The sequence below is a fragment of the Megalobrama amblycephala genome, linkage group LG11, assembly GCF_018812025.1.
Source record: "Megalobrama amblycephala isolate DHTTF-2021 linkage group LG11, ASM1881202v1, whole genome shotgun sequence".
NCBI classification, from domain to species: Eukaryota; Metazoa; Chordata; class Actinopteri; order Cypriniformes; family Xenocyprididae; genus Megalobrama; species Megalobrama amblycephala.
Window position 1 is genome coordinate 39993529 of NC_063054.1, and position 25113 is coordinate 40018641.

The 25113-nt window shown below is 43.4% G+C and overlaps 1 protein-coding gene across 1 annotated transcript; it reads left to right on the top strand.

The window, feature by feature from the left end:
• Positions 1 to 6604: 6604 nt before the first annotated feature.
• LOC125278823 (neoverrucotoxin subunit beta-like) lies at positions 6605 to 24919 on the top strand. Its single transcript, XM_048208154.1, has 6 exons — positions 6605 to 6803; positions 9209 to 9321; positions 9510 to 9606; positions 23583 to 23675; positions 23829 to 24794; positions 24909 to 24919. Exons 2-6 carry the CDS (start codon positions 9229 to 9231, stop codon positions 24917 to 24919), a joined length of 1260 nt encoding a protein of 419 aa, XP_048064111.1. The 5' UTR covers positions 6605 to 6803; positions 9209 to 9228.
• Positions 24920 to 25113: the final 194 nt, after the last annotated feature.

A 25113-nucleotide genomic window follows, 5' to 3' on the forward strand; every position in this document is an offset into this window, starting at 1 on the left:
TGTTCAGCTCTCTATGTTTTAGATCAGTGTGCTCAATAATGTGCCTTCGTTATGTATATATGGATTGTGTTGTGTTGTAAGTAAAAAAAAATAACAAAAAGCCATTCTTTTAATCTCCTCACATTATTTCTTCTTGAACCTTTCACCCGATAGGGCCATTAGGGGAGGGTCTTTGTCTTCCCAGGTGTGAAAAACATCAATATTCATGATCATTCACGAATACTGAATGATCCCCATTAAGCCTTCCTGACACAAAACATGTCTTACAAATCTAAAATCAAAATATTGTTTTATGTGAATGAGTGAGCACGGGAGTATTCCAGAAAGCAGGTTATGTGACATACCTGGATATGTTTAAGAGTAAGCGGATAACCTCAACTTTCATTTCCAAAAACAGATGTATCTTTCAGGGTATGTTAGTAGCCGTAGCAACTTACTCTCAGAACATTATATGCTCCGGAGCAGCTCATGATCCAGGGTTAGTTTGCTTAAGAGGTATTCAGATCATGTTATATAATTAATATAGTTATATAATGTAACTAAATTTGTTATAACGTTAAAGTTATATATACAATATTTTATATATATATATATATATATATATATATATATATATATATATTAAAGCAGTAATGTTTAAATGTTTATACAATTTTAAGATATGTATATATTTTATTGTCATCTCACACATGGATCTGCTTTCTTTTCCTTTTTATAACAAGATGTTTTTTCTTGCTATATTTTCTATAATAAAATACATATGTGATATCTTATTAAATAATTAGCATCAAAAAACATGTAATTCTTATTCTCAGTGAATAAATATTAAATATTAAATAAAAAGTTTGAAAAAATGTAGGTTATAATGTAAATCGCCATTAAACAAAAGAAGAAGGAAGTAGTATGGTGCGTGATTTCTTAGTGTCTGTTTCAATGGTGAATCGTCAATTTGTCGCTTTATTGAAAATGTCTTGTGTGTTAACCAGGAACATACTCTGGGTTGGCTGAACTTACTCCCGGACGCGTTTTTGGACCCAGCGTACCTCGAGGAAGCAACCAAGAGTTCAGGGTATATGAGAAGGTAAGTTAACCTTGCTTCCTGGAATACCCCCTGGATGATTTTCACATCATTTTGAAACAAAAAGTCAAGGCTACCTGATCCAATAATTTTTAAAAGTCTTATGAACAAAAATACAGTATGGGTTTTATAGCCTTATTTCACTGACTTTTAAACAAACCATGCATAAATACAATTTTCTCAAAACTGCAAACTTTTACATACATGCTGCCCTCATATTATTGTAACGTCTAAAGTCTGAATACACTGTATTCAGCACAAACTCTATGAAAATGTAACCAAGGCCCCGATTGTTACAACAGAGACACGGAGGCAGAGATAATAACAATCCAGGTAAGTTTATTCACGTATAAGCAGAGCACAGGGTGATGGTAAGCAGATAATGGAATGATGAGAGATGAGGAGAATATAATACTGTCCTGATTATGTCTTGCAGATGCAGATGATGGAAGGAGCTGGCGGAGACACTCACACACACAAGCAGGTAAGTACACACGGGGAACAGGAGACGAGGAAGCTGGAGGAGACGACTGGAGCAGGTAGATATGGCGTTGGGAGTCCTTAAGGTAAGCATACATATGTCGTAGTGCAAACGAGACCGGACAGTGAGTGTGTGTGAGTGTGGTGGCTTTGTACTGGTGCTGATTGCGGTGCTGATGAGTAACAGGTGGCGGTGATCAGTATGCTGGTGATTGAGTGCGTGGGTAAGGGAGTGAGGTGGAACCTGACGTGTCTGTGACAGTACCCCCCTCCCACGGCCCGCTCCTGAGGGCCGCGGACCCCGACGTCGTGGTGGTCTTCCTCTAGGGTGTGGGGAGGTCTGTCAGGGTGATTGGCGTGGAAGGTCTGTAACAGGATAGGATCAAGGATATCATTCTTGGGAACCCATGAGCGTTCTTCGGGGCCATAGCCTTCCCAGTCGACGAGGTATTCAAGCTGACCACCACGGCGCCGGGAATCCAGGATTTCGTGAACCACGTAAGCTGTGCCGTCCTCCAGGATGAGTGGAAGGGGGGGCTCGGCGGCTGCCATGTCAGGTTCTGTGGAGGGAACAACAGAAGGGTGGTGAGGCTTAAGCAGTGATACGTGGAATGTAGGATGGATTCTACTGTACTGTGCTGGGAGTTGAAGACGGTAGGTGACGGGGTTGATCTGCCGGATGATGGTGAACGGGCCAATGAAGCGGGGACTCAGCTTCTTGCAGGGCAGACGCATCCTGATGTCCCTGGTGGACAGCCAGACCTTCTGCCCCGGTTGGTAGATAGGAGCTTCGGAGCGCCGAAGGTCGGCCGTCGTCTTGCGCCTGCGCAGGGCTCTCTGCAGTTGGTGATGAGCTGAGTCCCAAACCCTCTCGCTCTCCCGGAACCAGTAGTCGACTGCGGGGACGTTGGAAGGTTCCCCATCCCAAGGGAACAGCGGGGTTGGTAGCCGAGTACGCACTGGAAGGGTGTCAGTCCAGTAGTGGCTTGGCGGAGGGAGTTCTGTGCGTACTCGGCCCAACCCAGGTACTGGTTCCAGGAGTTCTGGTGGCCGTGACAGAAGGTACGCAGGAAGCGGCCTATCTCCTGGATCTTGCGTTCCGTCTGCCCGTTCGACTGAGGATGGTATCCAGATGACAGGCTGACGGTCACACCCAGGAGGGAGAAGAAGGCTTTCCAGACGTGGGAGACGAACTGGGGTCCTCTGTCGGAGACTATATCTTCAGGTATTCCATAATGACGAAAAACATGATTAAACATCAACTCAGCTGTTGTCATGGCAGTAGGTAGACCCTCCAGGGGTATCAGGCGGCAGGACTTTGAGAAGCGGTCTACCACCACCAGAATGCACGTGTGACCATCAGACTCAGGGAGATCTGTGACGAAGTCCACTCCCAGGTGTGACCAGGGTCTCTCAGGAACGGGCAGAGGTAGGAGCTTGCCGGTGGGAAGGTGGCGTGGGCTCTTGGAGATGGCGCACTCCCTGCAGCCCTGCACGTACCTTCTGACATCGTTGGCCATGTTGGGCCACCAGAAGCGTTGTTTGAGCAACGAGAGGGTCTATTACCCCCGGGTGACCATGCCAATGAAGAGTGGGTATTGTGCAGAAGTGGATGCGACGTGCCCGTGTGACGTATTGCAAGCCTTGGGGACAACCCGGCGGAGTGCGTGTGGAGACATTGGAGGAGGGAATGGTTTCTTTGGACCACTGGATGGGGTTCACGAAGATGGACTCCGGCAGGATTGTTTCAGGATCTTCAGGCTTTTCCTCAGGGGAATGGAGGCGAGACAGCGCATCAGCTTTGGTATTTTTTGAACCAGGGCGGTAGGAGATAGAGAAATTGAACCTTGAGAAAAACATGGCCCAGCGAGCTTGGCGAGGGTTGAGTCTTTTGGCAGCCTTCAGATATTCAAGGTTTTTATGATCAGTGAGAACTTGGAATGGATGAGTAGCCCCCTCCAACCAATGCCTCCACTCCTCGAGGGCAAGCTTGACGGCCAGGAGTTCGCGGTCACCGATGTCGTAATTGACCTCCGCCGGGTTGAGCTTGCGGGAGAAGAAGGCGCATGGATGGAGTCTACTTGGTGTCCCCTGCTGCTGTGATAGGACCGCTCCCACTCCGGTGGTGGAGGCGTCCACTTCCACGACGAATGGGAGCTCTGGATTGGGGTGGACGAGGAGGGGAGCGGTGGTGAAGGCTCTTTTAAGGGTCTCGAAGGCGTTGGTGGCTTGTTGGGACCAGGACAGAGACTTGGGCTGGTTACGGAGTAAGTTGGTTAATGGACTGACGATGGTACTGTAGTTCTTGATAAAACGGCGGTAGAAGTTGGAGAAACCTAGGAAGCGTTGGAGTTCTTTGATTGAAGATGGAGTGGGCCAGGACTGAATGGCGGAGACCTTCCCTCGTCCATCCGGATGCCACTGTGATCTATTACGTACCCCAGGAATTGGACAGAGGGCTGGTGAAAGGAGCACTTCTCAGCTTTGAGGAAGAGGTGGAATTGCCGTAAGCGTTGGAGGACCTCCGCAACGTGGTGGCGATGTTCGGCCAAGCTCCGGGAGTAGATGAGGATGTCGTCTATATACACCAGAACGAACTTGTGGAGAAACTCCCGGAGCACCTCGTGTATGAAATCCTGGAATACGGAGGGGGCGTTGACCAGGCCATACGGCATGACGAGATACTCGTAGTGTCCGTGGCCGTGACAAAGGCGGTCTTCCACTCGTCCCCCTCGCGTATCCGGATGAGGTTGTACGCGCTGCGGAGGTCCAGCTTAGTGAACACAGTGGCACCACGGAGATGTTCCAGGGCCGCTGGGACGAGGGGAAGCGGGTAGCGGAATTTAACTGTGATTTTGTTGAGGGCACGGTAATCAATGCAGGGCCTCAAGCCTCCGTCCTTCTTCGCCACAAAAAAGAAGCTTGAAGCAGCAGGGGAAGTAGACGGGCGGATGTAACCTTGGTTGAGGGCCTCTTTGATGTATTCCTCCATGGCCTTCTCCTCCGGTATTGACAGGGGGTAAATGCGTCCCCTGGGCACTGGTTCACCCGGTAGCAGATCGATGGCACAGTCCCATGGCCGGTGTGGAGGAAGCTTGGAGGCGCGTTGCGGGCAGAAAACGTCACTGAAGGGGGCGTAGTCCGGGGGACATCCACGGAGCGTTTCTCGACAGGGCTTTTGATAGAGGTGGCATTCATGGAGAGAGACTTGGAGAGTGGAGACTTTGGAACAGGAAGCGCTGGGAAGCAGTCTGGAAAGCAGTGGTCGCCCCACTTCAGGACTTCGCCCGTGCGCCAAGAGATGGTAGGGTTGTGTTGTTCCAGCCACGGGCGCCCTAGAACCATGTCAGCGGTGGATTCCTCCAGAACCAGCAGATGTATCTTTTCCGAATGCAGGATACCCACGCAGAGTTGAAGTGGTCCCACACAATGACGGATGTGCTTACGGCTCAGGGGTTTGCCCGTGATGGAGTGGATTTGATAGTTAACCGGAGACGGGGAGATCTTGAGCTTGAGTTGTCGACAGAGGGCGCCTGAGATGAAATTTCCTGCTGACCCTGAGTCGAGGAGCGCCACCACTGGAACAGAGGTATTTGCAGCAGTAAGGATTACAATAGTCGTGAGTGGTTTCATTTTCTGAATGGAGGGGAAAATAGCACTCACCACGGGCCGAGGAGGACGGGTTGGGCATGTGGAGATAACATGCCCCGGAGATCCACAATATAAGCATAAGTTCAGGGTCAGCCTTCTTTGTCTTTCATTGGAGGTGAGACGTGAATGGTCGATTTGCATTGGCTCGGTGGCTGGTTCTGGAGAGCTGACGGGTTCAGACCGGCGGAGGAGGTTGGTGGCAGACGACTGGCCCTGGTGCTCGAGGAGACACGACTGCATACGAGAACCCACGCGGATGGCGAGTTGGATGAAGCGTTCTAGTCCCATTGAGTCCTCGTATGCAGCGAGATGCAGCCGCACGTTGGGTTCCAACCCCTGACGAAAAGTGGTGATGAGGGCTTGTTCATTCCATCAGCTGGTGGCGGCTAGCGTTCGGAACTGCAAGGCATAATCATTTACAGAGAGATTCCTTTGCTTTAGATTATAGAGTTTCTCACCAGTGGAAGAATCCTTCAGAGGTTTCCAGAAGACCTCACGGAAGTGAGAGACGAACGCCGAATATGATTGGACAACAGGGCCTTTCTGAGTCCACAGGGAGTCTGCCCATTGCAGGGCTTTACCTTGCAGTTGCGAAATGATGAACGCTATTTTTGCCGTGTCGGTAGTGTAGAGGTGCGGCTGCATCTCCAGGACCAGTTCGCATTGAAGAAGGAATCCGCTGCATTCCTCCGCCGATCCTGAGTAGGGCGCCGGTTTGGCCATGGGACTGGCGGTGAATGCTGGAGAAGGAGCGGTGACGGAGGGTGCGGAAGCTGCAGCGGTGGATGTTGATGGTGAGGAGGGCTGTGGTGTGAGTGCTCGGCGCAGTGCGTCCACGAGCTCTTGAAACGGGTCGTTGGTGCTCATGCTGTGAAGTTGTTAAGGTCCGGTCTTCTGTTACAACAGAGACACGGAGGCAGAGATAATAACAATCCAGGTAAGTTTATTCACGTATAAGCAGAGCACAGGGTGATGGTAAGCAGATAATGGAATGATGAGAGATGAGGAGAATATAATACTGTCCTGATTATGTCTTGCAGATGCAGATGATGGAAGGAGCTGGCGGAGACACTCACACACACAAGCAGGTAAGTACACACGGGAACAGGAGACGAGGAAGCTGGAGGAGACGACTGGAGCAGGTAGATATGGCGTTGGGAGTCCTTAAGGTACATACTATGTCGTAGTGCAAACAGACCGGACAGTGAGTGTGTGTGAGTGTGGTGGCTTTGTACTGGTGCTGATTGCGGTCTATGAAAAGGTGGCGGTGTAACTGGTGATTGAGTGCGTGGGTAAGGGAGTGAGGTGGAACCTGAGGCTGTGACCCGATATACTTCAAATGAAATCGAAGAACGAACTGATGTGATGTCATTTTGAACAAAATTAGGCCAAAACAAAGTTATTTTGTGTTCTTTTTGGAAGTTCGAAACGGTTTGCCAAAGCGAACTTTCAGGAAAATTTCGTTTCAGCTGCAAAACACCTTCATGCCACCATTGGTCCGTGACAATAACGTAACAGGAGATGTGCACTGAGGCTCCGCCTTCATTTTCACGGAAGTCTTCTCTGACTCATTTGATCTGTTGAGGTCATTGAGGTAAGATCTCTGCGGGTGAAAACATGAATACACTGGATAGCTGCTTTATAGTACAAAATTAAGTTGTGCTTCTGATTAAATGAGGCACTGACACTGTTTTTCGTGTTTGATACTGTAAAGCTGCTTGCTTTTAAGCAATCCATTGAATAAACATCTGACTGGAGTGCTAATTTGCAAAGCTCATGCTAACATACCCATGTTATGATCAGACGCTTATGCTTTCTAAAAAAATCTTGCTGTTTTTCTCATTTTTGTTGTGTTTATTTTGTTACTGATAAGAAACTGTACAACATGTATTTACATATTCATCTAACTGTCACATCACAGTGTGGGTGGTGTCAGATGTTCGATTACAGTATATTACAGCTCACGCATTTCGAACTTCATTTAACCTCTAAATGAAGAATGAAAAAGAACTTCGTTTGAAGTATGTCGGGGCCTTAACAGAAATAAGCACAAATGTCCTAGTACCCCAGAGTGCAGTCTGGACGATGGGGCGGGGCGAAACTTGACGCCTCACCCACCCCAATTTCAATGGTTTGTAACACAGCAAATCAGATTGGTAGACACTTCGAGCAAGTTATTAAAAAGAAAGATAGTTAATTCTTGTTATTGAAGACAGTACTTTAAGTGACCGATCCTCCCTCCAGGAGGTGCTGTGGTGAATACCCATGCCCAGAACTCTCCAGATTTTGATGCAGAGCCCCAAGTGCGGTCTGATGCAGCAGCAAACTTTGTGGCTAAGTTGGCTCCGCAATATGGAGGCCTTTATTGAGTCACGCAACAGCTGTGTGAAGTATATTATAGACTGGCCAGGGCTGATAATGGTCAAGACTTGGGAGTAGTGCATGTGGTAAATTTACAGCCCTTTCACAATTGGTAGACGGCTGAATCACAAGCCACACAAGCTCCTGGGAAAGTGGGACTGATGCTTTGAATGTTGTTCAGAAAGTTCAGGAATTGACCGACAGTGTTGATATGAGGCTGTACTGAACCTCCTGCATTGGATGGAAGAAGATTTGCTTGATGCTAAGAGAGAGGCATATGACCCTTGTTCAATAGTGGAAGGCACCACAAACACAAGGGAGGAAGATGTTTGTTTGTTTGTTTGTTTTTTGACATTTGGTCTTTGACTGATCCTGTCCATAGCCCATTACAAGCTTGTCACTACAATTTAAGGCCTAGGATACACCCTAGAGTGACAACAGACTGGACGACTACTCAGTGGAGAAATGAGTTCCATACCAAAAGAGAGATTGGTAGTATCACTCAAGAGAAGAAGAGGAAGAGGAGTGATAACAATAGATTTAAATGTTGAACTGTTGTTATTAGTTTTGGTTCATGGTTAAATTAAGATGCTGTTTTTCTCTATACATGTTTAAAAAATGTACAACAATGCTGTGCAGTAGGTTCGAGCGGTATCATTTTTTCCACTCAGTGTATTTTGCTTATTTTTATATTTGCTTTTCTTCGAAGGAATCTTTGAGAGCATCGAAAGCTATGTTAATACCATAACTCATCTGGTGACGTATGTTTCCAGCGTGATTTATTTGCAAATGCATGTACTTGTCAGCTGTTGTATCTAAACATCCAACCATGAATGGAAGTTGTGTTAGATTTTCTGCTCTGTCATTTACAGCTGAGAACAGCTTTTTTTCTGCTGAGGGGGAAGATATAATGGTATGGATGTATGTATTTTTAAAGCCCATGTTTTGGGTTTTCCAGAGCCTTGCATTTCTGGGGAGAATATATGCTGCCCTATTCTGTTCTGCTTTGTACTTACATACAATCATTATTGGTAACCTGTGTCGTGTGGATCATTTATGACACACTATAGGTTACAAGTGGAGAATAAGAATCTAGGGTTGTCTTTGTTGTGGTCAATTAAACTTGAAAAATAAGCTTTTCTTGCAGACCTCATTGTATTATTTAGCATTTTCAGATCAGTCTTATAGATACAATGGTGAACTGTAAGCTTTGTGCGCTTCCATTGCCTTTTTACTGTCCTGGAGTCTCTTCTTAATTTTACGATGGATGTACTATTTCTCCATGGGGCTTTAATTGTCCTAGAGACAGTCTTTGTTTTTAAAGGAGAAACAAAGTTAATACCTTCAGAGTGGCTGAAACTAAAATTCTCAACAAAAGTGTCTGAGGAGGAAGAGATGACATGAGCTCCATGAAGGTAGCGGCCGAATCAGCAGAGAGATAGCGCTTATTGACATTTCTCTTATCACTCACTTCTGGTACATACTGAAAACTTCACAAAGACACAGTAGTTGACAGATATGACAACAATCTGTGGGTGTTTGACGGTTAAGCCACATAAGATCATCAGATCATACGAGAACTCAGGAAAATGGTGACAGGTTTTGACAGGAATCTCCTTCACATTGACATTCAAACAGGTCTCCTTGTTGACGATATCATGATGTCGGCACTTTTGATGTACCTGAAGCAGCCGAGCTGCATCTACTGTGCATATCTATGGTTGGCAACCCTAGCTGTGGTGAATGCACAGGTAAGTGCTCTTCCTCAGACAAAATGCAGAAGTGTAACCAGATGTGACCTGAAAATCTTTGTGGAATTTTTTTATCTTATATATATATATATATATATACATATATATATATATATATATATATATATATACACACACACACACTCACACATACATATATATATTTTTAACCATTCCTTCAAAAATAGGAAGTGTTACAACCCAAACCTGATGAGGTACAGATTTTAAATGAAGACACTGGAGGACTTCATTTCTTAGCAGACCAAGGAAACACACAATATCCAGGTAAGATTGAAATGTTGTTACAAAATGTGAATGTAACTATCAACAATATTACAGGGACAGATTATAAATAATTAGAAGGAACTTTACAATGCTCTGGAGGTTGAATCACACAAAGCGGAAACAATGCAGCCACCACTGGAATAAAAATCCATGAATAAATAGATCTGTTAGGATAGGTAAAACATCAGGACATGAAATTGAAATTTAAATTAATGTGAAAATGTATTAGTTCATTGATGATTCAGGATTTTGCATCGTCGGCAAAAAAATTGTAGCCTAATTAGTTTGTTTCTTTTCATGAAATATCAATCTTATCAGTGCTAAATTTGCCTATATGCAATAGCTAGAATTGCACTAGCATAATAATAATAATAATAATGATAATAATAATAATAATAATAGAGACTACTTCATCATAACATTGAAGTAGGCTATTATTACACCGCTGGCTCTGATGTCTCTGTAGTGCTTAAACATGACATGAGTTGCCTTTTGTATATGTAACAGGTGATCATCTGTCTCATTAGTCTATAATTTGTTCCCTGGCAAATCGTTTTGGCTGAAGGCAAAGTGACGTTTCATAACTTTATATATTTAGGCTATTTAACTTTACTGTTGTAGCCTACTAAAGTGCTAATTTTGTATGTTTGACTGAATTATTTGCTTTATTTCTTATTGTATATATTCTTATACCTTTTATACATTTATAATCGCTATTATTGATCAGGATTGTGTTTTAGACGCAGAGTGGTGTTTTATAACACATTTCATTTTATTGTTGCCTAAAATATACATACAGAGATAATTAGGGAAGCCAGAGTGAGCTGAGTGACGTTTATCAAGTACGTTGCTAAATCACTGGACTTTCGTCCTCATGAGTCCATTCTCCTGAGTCAGACTTGCCAAGTCCAAACTACCAAGGACACAAGTCCGAACTTCGCAAACTTGGTATTGAGAAGTCTCACGCCAGAACTCTGGTTTTGCTCGCGTGACCTTGCGTTATTTCCTTGTCACTTCTGGTGTGTGTTTGGTTGTGAGACGTAGTTTCCTATTGTAAAGTCATGCAGTGTGAAACCCCCTGTCGCCGATCCATCATGCAGTGTGAACACAGAAGTGTCTGAATGCTACTCCAGATAGTCATGCAGTGTGAAACCCCCTGTCGCCGATCCATCATGCAGTGTGAACACAGCAGTGTCTGAATGCTACCCCAGATAGTCATGATGTGTGAGAAGATCTGTGACCCGAACACTTTGAAAATCATGCAGTCTGAACTCAGCATAACTGTATCAAATGTCTGTGTTTTGTCGGCAATTGGCACGCAAGTGCATAAAATGTAAACAACACAAACGTTATTGTTACCTTTTTATTTATAATAATATTGGCAGCTTGCAGGCTATCTCTATGCAAAAGCTGCGCACGCTCGTGACTCTTTAGCTCTACCCATGGCAGGCACGCCTCCAAGAGCTCAGCTTTTTTCGGAAAGACAGCGTATCTGTCCTTTATAAATATGATCAAACTAAAGACTTTTCGGAGATATGAAGGATGCAATACTACTCTACAGGTACTCAAGATTAACATGAGATTGGTAGAAACCATGTGTGTTACCTACCCTTTAAGTTATATTTCATCCTAACATGAGTGTAATTATTTAATTAATGTGTTGCATTATTTGTGTTATAATCCATATATAAAATTATATAATACAATTATTAAATAATACAATTTAATTTCATCTTAAATACATTCCATCTTGCACTGTTAAAAAATAAGAAAAGCTGAGTTACAGCTTCAGCTGTGAGGTTTCTCTGAATATCACAGATACATGTACAGCTGGCTAATGAGAGCTATATAAGGTATTTTGGTTTTTATGGGGGATACATGTACCATGTATAATGTTTTTACAGGGGGTTATGATGACGTCATCAAACTGAATGGCAGCTTAAACAGCAGCTCCTCCAAGAAAACCACTTATTTGCCTTATAATGATTAGATTTATTCTGTTTGGCGAAGCTAATGCTAGCCTTCAACCGAGTGATTTGGCAAGTTTAACAAAAGTTCTGGAGGAGATAAGGGACTTTCACAAAGATACAAAACATCAACTAAAAAAGATTATCTCGAAACCATCTCAGGTTACGAGTTTTACCTTGGAAAGAGTTCACCGCATGCTGGCTCCTGCAAACCCTAATCAGAATAGAGTGGGGACTTTCAACGGGTTTCACCATTATCCGTGCAAGTTAAGGGTGCTGTACAACAGGAAGATGAAACTGCTGTCCTCGCGCCATGTGAGACTGAGGAATTCTACCACGATATCAGTGCCGGATAAACTATGGACAGTCAGGTTCGATTTGACATTTAATGATTTGACTTGCGTAAAACTTAAATTCCCCAACTGTATCATATTGAATTTAATTTGTCACTTCTTACTGATATTGATGCCTGTAAAAATATTAGACAATGGTTGGAACAATACAGGCAGGATAATGCCTCCTCCCCTGTTGCTCCTGCAGTGATATGGGATGTGGCCAAAGCTGTGATTAGAGAGCATCTGATCTCATATAAATCTAAAGGAAAAAAATCTATGATTGAGCAGTCTGAGCAACTGAAATAGGATCTTATACACTTAGAGAAACTTCACAAGCAATCACCTACAGAGGTAAACTTGAGGAAGCTTAATACTGTCAGAAATAATCTTAATTTGCTTCAGATTGAGCATGCCAAAAAAACTATTAACTTTCACTAGGCAACTAGTGATTATCGTGACTATGGAAACAAACCAAGCAGGCTTTTAGCCTATCAACTTAAAAGAGAACTCTTCCTGGAATGATAAGGACAGCTATAATATCACTAATACATAAGAAAGACATTGCTGAATGTGCCTCTTTCCGTCCAATTTCATTGCTCCCTGTCGACTTTAAGGTAATATCAAAATTAATTGCTCATAGGCTAGAAGATTTAATGCCCCAGCTTATCAACCCAGACCAATCCGGTTTTATAAAGGCACAAAATGCTTCTGACAATATTCAGAGATTAATGAATGTAATTGACCACTTGACCCTGCACAATAGACCAGCATTAGTAATATCCTTGGACACAGAAAAAGCGTTTGAAAAAGCGCAAGTGGTCATATCTTTTCTCAGTACTGAAGAAATTTAACTTTGGTGATGGATGCATTGGGTGGATAAAATCTATGTATAGTGACCCACAGGCACAAATATGTGTAAATGGTAATCTTTCAGAGAAATCTGGCCTACATTGGGGCTGTTGGAAGGGATGCCCCCTATTAGTGTTGTTTTTGGCGGCCTGTTTTAATTTTAGTTTTAGTCTAGTCTTTGTGTCAAGCGGTAATTTTAGTTTTTATTAGTTTTAGTCACGTTCATACTCTTTTTAGTCTAGTCAAGTTTCAGTCGACTAAAAGTCTGAGCATTTTAGTCTTATTTTAGTCAGAATTTTAGAGTTTTAGTCGACGAAAACTGATGACATTTTAGTCTAGTTTTAGTCGACGAAATCTGATGACATTTAGTCTAACTTTAGTCAATGAAAATTGTATTTTAGCTTCTTTTTAGTAATGCAATTCTATTTAACCCAGTCAATATAGTATAAGTACCTAGTAGTATAGACAAAATCAAAATTGTCTTTTAGCCAAACCCATTTCAAACAAGGTTATCTTATTATATTATTGTTACCTTATAGATAATACCTTATAATGCCTTGAGATGTCTCTTAACATTTTAAGACCTGAAGGTTTTTTAGAGGTTATTTTTTTTCTGAGCAACACACAAAAAAGTAAAGACTCATAACTCCAAAACTGTAGCAAGGAGAGTCAAAATGTAGGTATCATTTGATAGAACACTTTTTATTTTTTTTTAGAAAATATAAATTACATTACATTTGGACATTTTCATTCTGAAAAACTGCTGATAAAAGACAAAAAAATGTATATATATTTTTATAATTTTTTGTTTGTTTGTTTGTTTGACATGGAATTACTCAGGAATTCAATAAGATCAGAGAAAAAATATTTTTTGGTGATGCTCTCCTACATGTAAGCTGCATCTGGTTCAAATTTTGTGGCATAAAGTATAGTTAAATAATGTGTTATTCATTTTTTCGCAACTAGATGGCACCCACGGACGGTAAACTCGGGTTTAGAGGCACTTCTCAGCACTCGTTAGGAGTTTTTCAAAATGGTTAGATGCATTAAAAAGCTGAGTTTCTAAGTTTTACGATGATACCTTTTGTGTTGTTCCACGTTGGAAAACGAACATGGATGGGTCCGGGATCATTGGATACACACTGCATCCCGGAAAGATGAGACATTTTTAGCCAAGTATGTTAAATCATTTCCTGTGTAATATTTTGTGAACAACGCAATATATTATGTTGATTTTGGATTCATTTCGTAAGAACCTGCTTTAAATAATGATGTGCATTTTCTATGCTCTTTGCATTTTTCATAAAGTTATGAGCACGTGAAATCTACATATTTCCCTACATATTGGTCCCTTTTTCTGTGTCAGACGTAACTTTATTTGTTGTCATTTATGCAAAACTCACCGCAGCTGATTCTCTAAATAATGCCACGAGTGGGGCTTGAAGAAGTGACGTCGCCTGCGTCTGCGCAGTGCGACCTGATCAGCCCCTGAAGTGAGACACAGGAAACAGAATTACTGCAAAATAATAATAACGCAACTAAATGAGACAAAATAATGTTATAACATTTCGTCTCGTCTCGTTTTGTCAATGAAAAATAAGAGACATTTTAGCATAGTTTTTATTTTGTAAAACACATTTAGTCTCATTTTTATTTGTCAACAATATTGCATTATACATTTAATTATAGTCATCGTCACATTACCAGCATTTACGTTGCGTTGCGTCTCGTCTCGTTTTTGTCACGTGATAAAGGTTCATTGACGACGATATCTAGTCATAATTTTCGTTGACGAAAGCAACACTACCCCCTATTCCCCATTCCTATTTAATTTAGCTATCGAACTGCTTGCAGAAGCCATATGGACCAGTAAAGATATTTTTGGAGTTGACATTGGAAAGATAAAAAACAAAATTTCTTTGTATGCAGACGATATAATTTTATACTTATATAATTTTATACTTAGATTTATTTAATTTAAACTTTATGTTGGAGGTGATGAGGTGCTTGATGAGGTGCAGGTGCCGGTGATCAGTATTCTGGTGATTGGGTGCGCTGTGATTGGTGAGCGGTGGAGCCTGACGTGTCTGTGACAGTACCCCCCCCTCCACGGCCCGCTCCTGAGGGCCGAGGACCCCGGCGTCGAGGTGGCCGTCCTCTTGCACGTGGGGCAGGTCTGTCAGGGTGATTGGCGGGGAAGGTAAGTAGCAGATTGGGATCGAGGATGTCGTTCCTGGGGACCCAAGAGCGCTCTTCAGGGCCATATCCCTTCCAGTCCACCAGGTATTCCAACTGGCCACCACGGCGCCGGGAGTCCAAGATGTCACGCACCTCGTAGGTGGCTCCGTCTTCCACGATGAGTGGAAGGGGGGGTTCAGCGGCTGCCACGTCAGGCCCTGTGGAGAGAGGAACAGAGGGATGGTGAGGCTTGAGGAGAGATACGTGAAAGGTGGGATGTATACGATACTGTGAGGGAAGTTGTAGCTGATATGTCACCGGGTTGATCTGCTTAATGATCTTGAATGGGCCAATGAACCTGGGACTCAGCTTCTTGCAGGGCAGACGCAGGCGGATGTCTCTTGTAGATAACCATACCTTCTGTCCAGGCTGGTAGGTGGAAGCGTGAGAGCGACGAAAGTCGGCCGTCATCCTGCGTCTGCGCAGGGCTCTCAGCAGATGGTGGTGTGCTGAGTCCCAGACCCTCTCGCTCTCTCAGAACCAGTAATCCACAGCTGGGACATCCGATGGTTCCCTGGTTCACGGGAACAGTGGGGGTTGGTAGCCGAGCACGCACTGGAATGGAGTGAGTCCTGTGGAAGGCTGACGCAGGGAGTTTTGTGCGTACTCGGCCCAACCCAAATACTGTTTCCAAGAGTCCTGGTGGTCGTGGCAGAAGGAACGGAGGAAGCGGCCAATCTCCTGGATCTTTCTTTCCGTCTGCCCGTTCGACTGTGGATGGTAGCCGGATGATAAACTCACACCTAGGAGCGAGTGGAAGGCTTTCCACACTCGGGAGATGAACTGGGGTCCTCTGTCTGAGACGATATCCTCTTGTATTCCGAAGTACCTGAACACGTGCTTGAACGTAAGTTCGGCTGTCTGCATGGCAGTGGGTAAACCTCTTAGTGGAACTAGAAGACATGACTTGGTGAATTGATCGACGATTACTAGGATGCAGGTACAGCCTTTGGATGCGGGTAGATCTGTTACAAAGTCCACTCCTTTGTGTGACCAGGGTCGGTTAGGAATGGGCAGAGGATGGAGCTTGCCGGATGGGAGATGGCGTGGGCTCTTGGAAATGGCGCACTCCCTGCAGCCCTGCACGTACCTTCTGACATCGGATGCCATACTCGGCCACCAGAAGCGTCCCCCTAGCAACGAGAGGGTTTCATTGACCCCTGGGTGGCCAGTGCTGAGCGATGAGTGGGCTGTGTGAATTAGTGGAGTGCGTCGTGCTCGAGTGATGTATAGCAAGCCAGGTGGACAACCCGGCGGAGGGTTAGTGGAGGCATTGGAGGAGGGGACTCACGATGATGGAGCTTGGAAGGATGGATTCAGGTTCAGTGGTGGTTTCTTCAGGAGAATGAAGTTGAGAGAGTGCATCTGCTTTGACATTCTTTGCTTTCCAGACATTCTTTGATCCAGGATGATAGGAGATGGTAAAGTCAAATCGTGAGAAGAATAGAGCCCAGCGTGCTTGTCTAGGGTTTAATCTCTTGGCGGCTCGTAAATATTCCAGGTTCTTATGGTCTGTTAGCACAAGGAACTGATGTTTAGCTCCCTCCAGCCAATGCCTCCACTCTTCTAGAGCCAACTTCACGGCTAGGAGTTCTCTGTTTCCTATGTCGTAGTTGACCTCCGCCGGGTTTAGCTTGAACGTTGGAGTTCTTTAATGGATGTGGGAACTGGCCAGGTCTTGATGGCGTCCACCTTCCCCTCGTCCATCCGGATGCCACTGTGATCAATGATGTATCCGAGGAAATGAACTGACGACTGGTGGAATGAGCACTTTTCTGCCTTGAGGAAGAGATGGAACTGGCGAAGTCCTTGGAGGACCTCCGCAACGTGGTTGCGATGTTCGGCCAGGCTCCAGGAGTATATTAAGATGTCGTCAATGTATACCAGCACAAACTTGTGGAGGAACTCCCGGAGCACCTCATGTATGAAGTCCTGGAATACGGAGGGGGCGTTGACCAGGCCATACGGCATAACAAGATATTCATAGTGGCCGGTGGGCGTGATGAAGGCGGTCTTCCACTCGTCCCCCTCGTGTATCTGGATGAGGTTATACGCCCTGCGGAGGTCCAACTTCGTGAACACAGTGGCACCACGAAGATGTTCCAGGGCCGCTGGGACGAGAGGAAGGGGATAACAGAACTTGACTGTTATCTTGTTCAAGGAGCGGTAGTCTATGCAGGGCCTCAAGCCTCCGTCCTTTTTTGCCACAAAAAAAGAAGCTCAAAGCAGCAGGGGAAGTAGACGGGCGGATGTATCCTTGAGCGAGGGCCTCTTTGATGTATTCCTCCATGGCCTTCTCCTCCGGGATGGAAAGGGGATAGATTTTACCCCTTGGCACTGGCTCACCCGGAAGCAGATTGATGACACAGTCCCATGGCCGGTGTGGAGGCAGCTTGGAGGCTTTTTGCGGGCAGAAGACGTCATTGAAGGGGGCGTAACATTCTGGAATCTCGGTGGAACGTTTCTCAACTGGACTCTGTATGGAGGTGGTACAGATGGATAGATCATGAGAGGATGGTACTCGAGGAACTGGAAGATCAGAGAAACAGTTAGAGAAACAGGTTTCGCCCCACTTCAGGATCTCGCCGGTTTTCCAAGAGATGGTAGGGTTGTGCTGCTCCAACCAGGGACGCCCTAAAACCATGTCAGAGGTGGATTCCTCCAGAACCAGCAGATGGATGTCTTCGAGATGAAGTATACCGACACGTAACTGGATGGGACCCACACATCGGCACACACATCTTCGGCTCAGAGGTTTTCCCGTTATTGAGTGGATCTGGTAGACAGACGGAGAGGGCGTAGTCTTGAGTTTGAGTTGCCGGCAGAGGGTGCCGGAGATGAAGTTGCCGGCTGACCCTGAATCGAGGAGCGCCACCACTGGAAGGGAAACACCAGCAGCAGTAAGATTGACAACAGTGGTGAGTGGTTTCATCTTATTGAGTGAAGGGATAATGGCACTCACCATAGGTCGTGGTGGACGAGTTGGGCACGCAGAGATGATGTGCCCAGGTAAACCACAATATAGACAGAGATTCAGGGTCAGCCGCCTTTGACGCTCGGAGGGAGTGAGATGAGAGTTTTCTATGTTCATGGGTTCGTGGGCTGGTTTTGGAGGGCTGACGGGTTCAGGTCGGCGGAGGAGGTGGTGAAAGAGTGACTGGTCCTGGTGTTCTTCGATATATGACTGCATACGGGAGGCGAAGCGGATGGACAGCTGGATGAAGCGCTCGAGGCCGATGGAATGCTCGTATGCAGCGAGATGCAACTGCACCCGAGGTTCCATCTCTTGTCGGTAGGTGGTTATGAGGGCTTGTTCATTCCATCCACTTGAAGCTGCTAGCGTTCTGAATTGCAAAGCATAATTGTTAATGGTCATGGAACCTTGTTTGAGATTACACAATTTCTCACCAATAGAGTAATCAAAGGAGGGTTTACCAAACACCTCCCGGGAGTGGGACACGAAGGATGTATATGATTGAATGACAGGACCATTTTGAGACCAGATGGATTCTGCCCACTGTAACACCTTGCCTTGCAACTGAGAAATGATGAACGCTACTTTGGATGTGTCGCTGGGGTAGAGGTGCAGTTGCATCTCCAGGACCAGTGCACACTGCAGGAGGAAGCCGCTGCAGTCCTCCGCCGATCCTGAGTAGGGCGCTGGTCTGGCCATGGGACTGGCGTGCGCTGGCGGAGAGGGAGAGGTGACAGTGTTTGCGGAAGTGATGACGGGTGATGGTGAAGGTGCGCTGGTGGTTAGAGTTCGTCGGAGAACATCCACGAGTTCTTGAAAGGGATCCGGGGTGCTCATACTGGCCTTGTGCTGTTAAGGTCCGGCCTTTTGTTACAGTACAGTAGGGACAGAGACCGACTTTCACAGGTAATGGAGTTTTATTGAGTACCAGTAAGAGCAATAGCTAAAGTGCAGGTGAGTGAACGGTGAAGTTGTGCAGGTTCTTGAGGTGGAGAGTGATGACAGAGTTCTTTTGTGGTTTCAGATGATGATGACCTTGGAACTGGAGACGATGGAGACGCTGGAGACACTGGAGACAAGGAGCACTCACACAGAAAGGAGAGAACACACGAGGAGATTCCTGGAGACAGGTAAGTAGATCACGGAGAGTCCTTAAGGTAAGCATACAGGTAAGTTAATGCAAACGAGACCAGACATCGAATGGTGTGTGTGAGTGCTCTTTATGTTGGAGGTGATGAGGTGCAGGTGCCAGTGATCAGTATTCTGGTGATTGGGTGCGCTGTGATTGGTGAGCGGTGGAGCCTGACGTGTCTGTGACAGTAAAGAGGTTTTGTGGATCCTTTGTTAAAATTTCTAGTCTAGCTCCTCTTTCCTCCAATCCAGACCTAACCTCTGCTCTTGGAAAATCCATGTTTGTAAGTGGCCACAAGAGACTGCTAGAGGTAATTCATTCACAGTCAGGTTATTCATTTGACTGGGTTTGAGGTTGTGAGCCCAGGAACCTGTATAGTCAATCAGCAGTTTCACTCATCAGATTTCTTTCATCTCAGAAGCTCAGTGACATATGTAAGTTAACACAGCTTGTGTAATCCTGGTGCTGTTCACTCTGTAACTTTAAGTTTGAACTTTTTTTTACATTGTTTGTTAAGTTGCCTTGTCTTATGTCCACACAATTGTGTGCTGTTTAGTACAGAGACCATCAAGTTAGCGGCTAATTCACGAATCAGCAAGTCTAAAGTTTGCACCTTTGGTGAGCAGAGCGCGGTGTGTATTTTTTGGTTCCGAAATTACAATGCTGATCCAACACCATTTAAATACTGAAATGTCAATCTCAACCAAAATGATGGTTTGGATCAAAACTCAACATTCTATCAGTCACCATGCTATCTGAGGTATTACTAGAACAGATGTAAGCAAAATGATTGTTATGCTAAATTGCAACCCCATCTCTCTAATCTGATTACTGGTAGCCTATTGGAGCCTTACACAGTGTCTCATAAAAGTTATTCAGCAAACAAACGTAATGATAAACCTTAAAAACATACTCAAATATGATGTTTTCCTATTCTTTAGTATTTTGCAACCATATTTTCTCATCCTTGGCTCGTCCTTGACAAAAAAACAAAAGGTGGATGAAAGGAGGACTCAAGTTGCGGTGAACAAAAGAACAAGTTTATTCAGGATGAAACCTGAGACACCAAAATGAAACAGTCAAAATAACTGGTGACAGTTTGAGTAAACTGTTTGGTGGCTCTCGCTGTATCTGCGCACACTACAGCATACACACAGGCTGGAGAGACCACCGAGAAAGCAGGAGATAAGACGACCCAGACGAAGACGAGCACAAGCCCAGCAAGAGAATATGACTTGCTTAAAGGTGCCCTAGAATCAACATTTGAATTTACCTCGGCATAGTTAAATAACAAGAGTTCAGTACATGGAAAAGACATACATGGAGTTTCAAACCCCATTGCTTCCTCCTTCTTATGTAAATCTCATTTGTTTAAAAGACTTCTGGAAAACACGTGGATCTCAACATAACACCGATCCCAATATTTGCATATATGCCAGCCCATGTTCAAGGCATTAGACAAGGAAAGGCAGTATTAAAGTCTGGATCTGTGCACAGACAAAGTAAGCAACAAGCGAACAAGGTAACAACAGCGAAAATGGCAGATGGAGCGATAATAACTGACATGATCCATGATAGCATGATATTTTTCGTGATATTTGTAAATTGTCTTTATAAATGTTTCGTTACCATGTTGCTAATGTACTGTTAAATGTGGTTAAAGTTACCATTGTTTCTTACTGTATTCATGGAGACAAGAGCCGTCGCTATTCATTTTTAAACATGTGCAGTCTGTATAATTCATGAACACAACTTCATTCTTTATAAATCTCTCCAACAGTGTAGCATTAGCCGTTAGCCACGGAGCACAGCCTCAAACTCATACAGAATCAAACGTAAACATCAAAATAAATACTTTACTCACATAATTCAAAGCATGCATACAGCATGCATGACGAACATCTTGTAAAGATCCATTTGAGGGTTATATTAGCTGTGTGAACTTTGTAAATGCACTGTAATATAGTCGAGAGCTCGTGTGGCAGGGAGCAGGCGAATTAAAGGGGGCGGCGCGCTGCCAAAATCAGTGTATAGTTAATGATGCCCCAAAATAGGCAGTTAAAAAAATTAATTAAAAAAAATCTATGGGGTATTTTGAGCTGAAATTTCACAGACACATTCAGGATACACCTTAGACTTATATTACATCTTGTGAAAAAGCATTCTTGGGTGCCTTTAAAACTCCTCGTCTAAGGGTCCTGAACACAAAATCAAAACAGGTAAGACACAGAGCAAAAACGCAGTACAGACATGTAACATCCACGCCACATGAAGTGATCAACTGACAACAAGGGATAGACAAAGCTGGGCATATAAAGGGTAGAGGGAACGAGCGACAGGTGTAGGAGATCAGCTTGTGATCAAGCACCGAAGCACTGATACTCCAATCACAAGCTGCAGAAAAATGACAGGACAAGACAAACAACAGGAAGAGCCGGTGTCACACCCTGAACCTTTGACATCCCTGCCAAAAAAGAAGCAGAAACAAAGAATATCATATGTAAGCAGATACATATGTAAAATTATGCTATCATCATTGAACAGCATATAAATCAAAACTGCTAACATTACTAAATAAAATTGTTGACCCAGGACAAGCTATAGGACTGTGAAGCTCTGGGGGTGTTGACAGACTCGATCTACACCATCTAATGTTTTGATTATCATTCTGAATCTCATCTGGGTGTAGTCTTTGACTAAAACACTTCTTGCTCAAAATTAGTGTTTTATATGTAGCATATGTACACGTATCAGAACAGCCAACCAACTTTGGAATTTTCAGAATGCTTTCAGCCTGTTGAACTGTGCTTGTAAATCTCACATTGGCTCCGGCCGGTCTGAGAAAGACGAGCACTTTGGCACTTTCATAGACCCTCTGAGGTTAAACAGAGAACCCCATTTCCTAGCTCTTGGGACATCAAAGGGGCCCTCATGCAGATTAAAGGCCAGACTAGCTAAATTCCAACACACACCACACACACACGGACACACACAGACACACAAACATGCCTTGAAGACTGTATGTGTAAAATATAATTATGCCTAAATGTAACCCGTTGTGTATGTCAAGTGCATGTATGTTTTCCTAGTGTTTAGACTTAGTTTAAATGACTGTAGTTGTGCTAGTTTCATTTCTAATGATTCCATTTGACTGTAAACTATAACTTCTTTTATATGCTTTTCTTACATGACAATCTTGGTCTCTATGTAAAGCTCTCTGTAAGCATCATTCACCAATGTATGTTACATAACTGTAAAATGCATTGTTCTATTTTTAATGTTAATATGAAGGAAAATGTACCCTAATCTAACCTACCATAAATTATGCAAATCCAGCCAGGAGACAAGACAAAGAAAACTTTGCCCGCCAAACATTGCACCCTGACTAGACAACACGCAACTTTTCCTTTGTCTCCCGATTGTCTCTCGATTACCTCCTGCACATCTCTCAGGTGACCGCGCTCCCATCACGTGCACAGCTTCTTTCGGGACCACCATCTCCAGCGAAACTTTCAAGTCCTCAGTTCAAACCTTCCCACGGAAACAGAAGAAGCCAACGAACTGCAGCCGCACTTCTCTGAAACTCAGCACGTAACTGATGCAAGTACAGTTTCTCAATCTTAGATAATGAAACTGATTTCTTTGCTGGCTCTCAAGGACTGTTAGTAAGTTTTGCTACTTGTCTTCTCTCTTTTCCTGGCTTTACTTTAGCTCTTGTATATATGTGTATATCCTGTATTTAGATGTATAACCTCTGTATTAGTAGTTTTCATATATTAAACACATTATATCTATGCTCGATTGTTCTGCTGCTCGTTCAACAAAAACCAGGTCACTTTAACGTTTTTTCGATCCAGCACCATCGCTTACGCTTTGATGCTATAATAGGAGGTTTATTCTCGTGGCCAGAGAATAACATTTCCTTTTTAATAGTCTGTGGTAAAACTTAACAGTTTGCTGGACAAACTGGAATAGTTTCTCTAAACAACTATTAAGCTAGAACTGATCATATACATAATTGATTATAATTCGTTGTAATTAATTCACATATATATGCATAATTCCCTCTTGGGTCGGTATATGTATTATAATTAATCATAAAGCTTTATGATTTATTATATTCATATATTTCACCCATAAATGGATTAAATAACTGTAAAATCGCTACAGATAATAAAACTTTATTTGAAACTTACCCATATTAAAGAGTTAATAAAAAATGTGCAAAGCTAGAATAGAGACTCTGAGAGAGACTCTGTTATTTCTTTTGATAAATTGGATGTTAATACTAAAAAGTATTCTACGGGCCATGAATCTTTTGTGAAAATCATCAAAAATGCTGGTGTGGCTGGCAACTTTTTTCAGAAACGCTGGCAGGGAAAAAGTTAAACAGTATTCATTATCATCAGATGTAATTTTGTTAATATATATTTAAAATATTGTAAGTATAAATATGACCTTTTATTTGTTATTTACTGCAGCCCTGGCATCACAGCCCATTGAAGTGGCAGCTCTAGGAAGACCTCTGTTTCCTGGTATGCTGTATGACTGCCGCAAAGATAGCTTCATTCCAGGTGCTTTACCAACATAAATAAATAAAAAAAAGTTTGTTGTCCTCACTTCACTAAATGCTGCATCAGTAATTACCAGTCCTTATGTAACAACATGCTTCTTCAACAGTACATCACTTCCTGGTACATAACTGTTAAAGCCATTTCTCATTTCAGGTGTTACTCTGTGGAATAAGAAGTCACTGAGTGAAGATCTGGACAGTCGTTCACAGCTCATGACAGATTTGAAGTTCAGTAGCTCAGACTCTCTCTCTAGTAAGTCCAGTCTCCTGGATGTAAGTGCTTCCCTGAAAGCCAGCTTCTTAGGAGGGCTGGTGGAGGTGGGAGGATCTGCCAAGTTCCTGCGTGATACCAAATCCTCAAACCAACAGTCCAGAGTCACAATGTATTACAAAGAAACCACCAAATTCGAACAGCTCACGATGACTCAGCTGGGCCAGATCACTTACCCTCAGGTGTTTGAGCAGAAAACTGCAACTCATGTGGTCACAGGTGTACTATACGGAGCTCAGGCCGTCATGGTGTTTGATCTGACATTTTCAGAAGAGGAAAACAAGCAGGAAATTGAGGGAGAACTGAATATCATGGTCAAGAAGATTCCTCAATATTCTATTGAGGGAAAAGGAGCTATAAAAATGAAAGATAGTGATAAAAAAGTGAATGGGAGCATCACCTGCACATTTCATGGTGACTTCCGCCTTGATCAGAACCCCACCACTTACATGGAGGCCCTAGACGTGTACAAGAAGCTCCCCAATATACTGAAGGAGAATCCAGAAAATGCAGTTCCAATAAACGTCTGGCTCTATCCTCTTTCTCTACTGGATACAAAAGCTGCTCAAATGGAGAGAGAAATTAGCGCACGTCTGGTTTCCAACACTGAAGATATAATGGAGGGGCTGGGACATGCGGAGAGGACATGCAATGACCTCTCCAGAAAAACACTGGTGAATGTTTTCAGAGATATCAAAGAGAGGCTGCAATCATTTCAGAGATCATTCAGCATTTACAAGACAATGCTCCTGAAAGCTGTCAGCAGAGTCTTGCCTGCTATACGAGGAGGAGGGATGGAGGAGAAGTCACTGGAAGACATCCTGAAGATCCACTACAGNTTGGAATCGGGTTTGTGTATATATATATATATATATATATATATATATATATATATTTATGTATTATCATTAACTAAATCTATTAAAAACATTTACTAAATGAAAATAAGAAATTTTGCCTTAGCAAAAAACTAAAATAAGTATTAAAGTAATAAACTAAAATTAACTAAAACTGAAATAAAAATAAATGAAACAAATAGCAATATATAAATAAGCAAAAAAGTAATAAAATGACAAAAACACATAAAATTACTAAAAACAATAAACAAAAATATTTAACATGAAAACTAAAAATATAAAAAAGCTAATTCAAAATACAACTATAATAA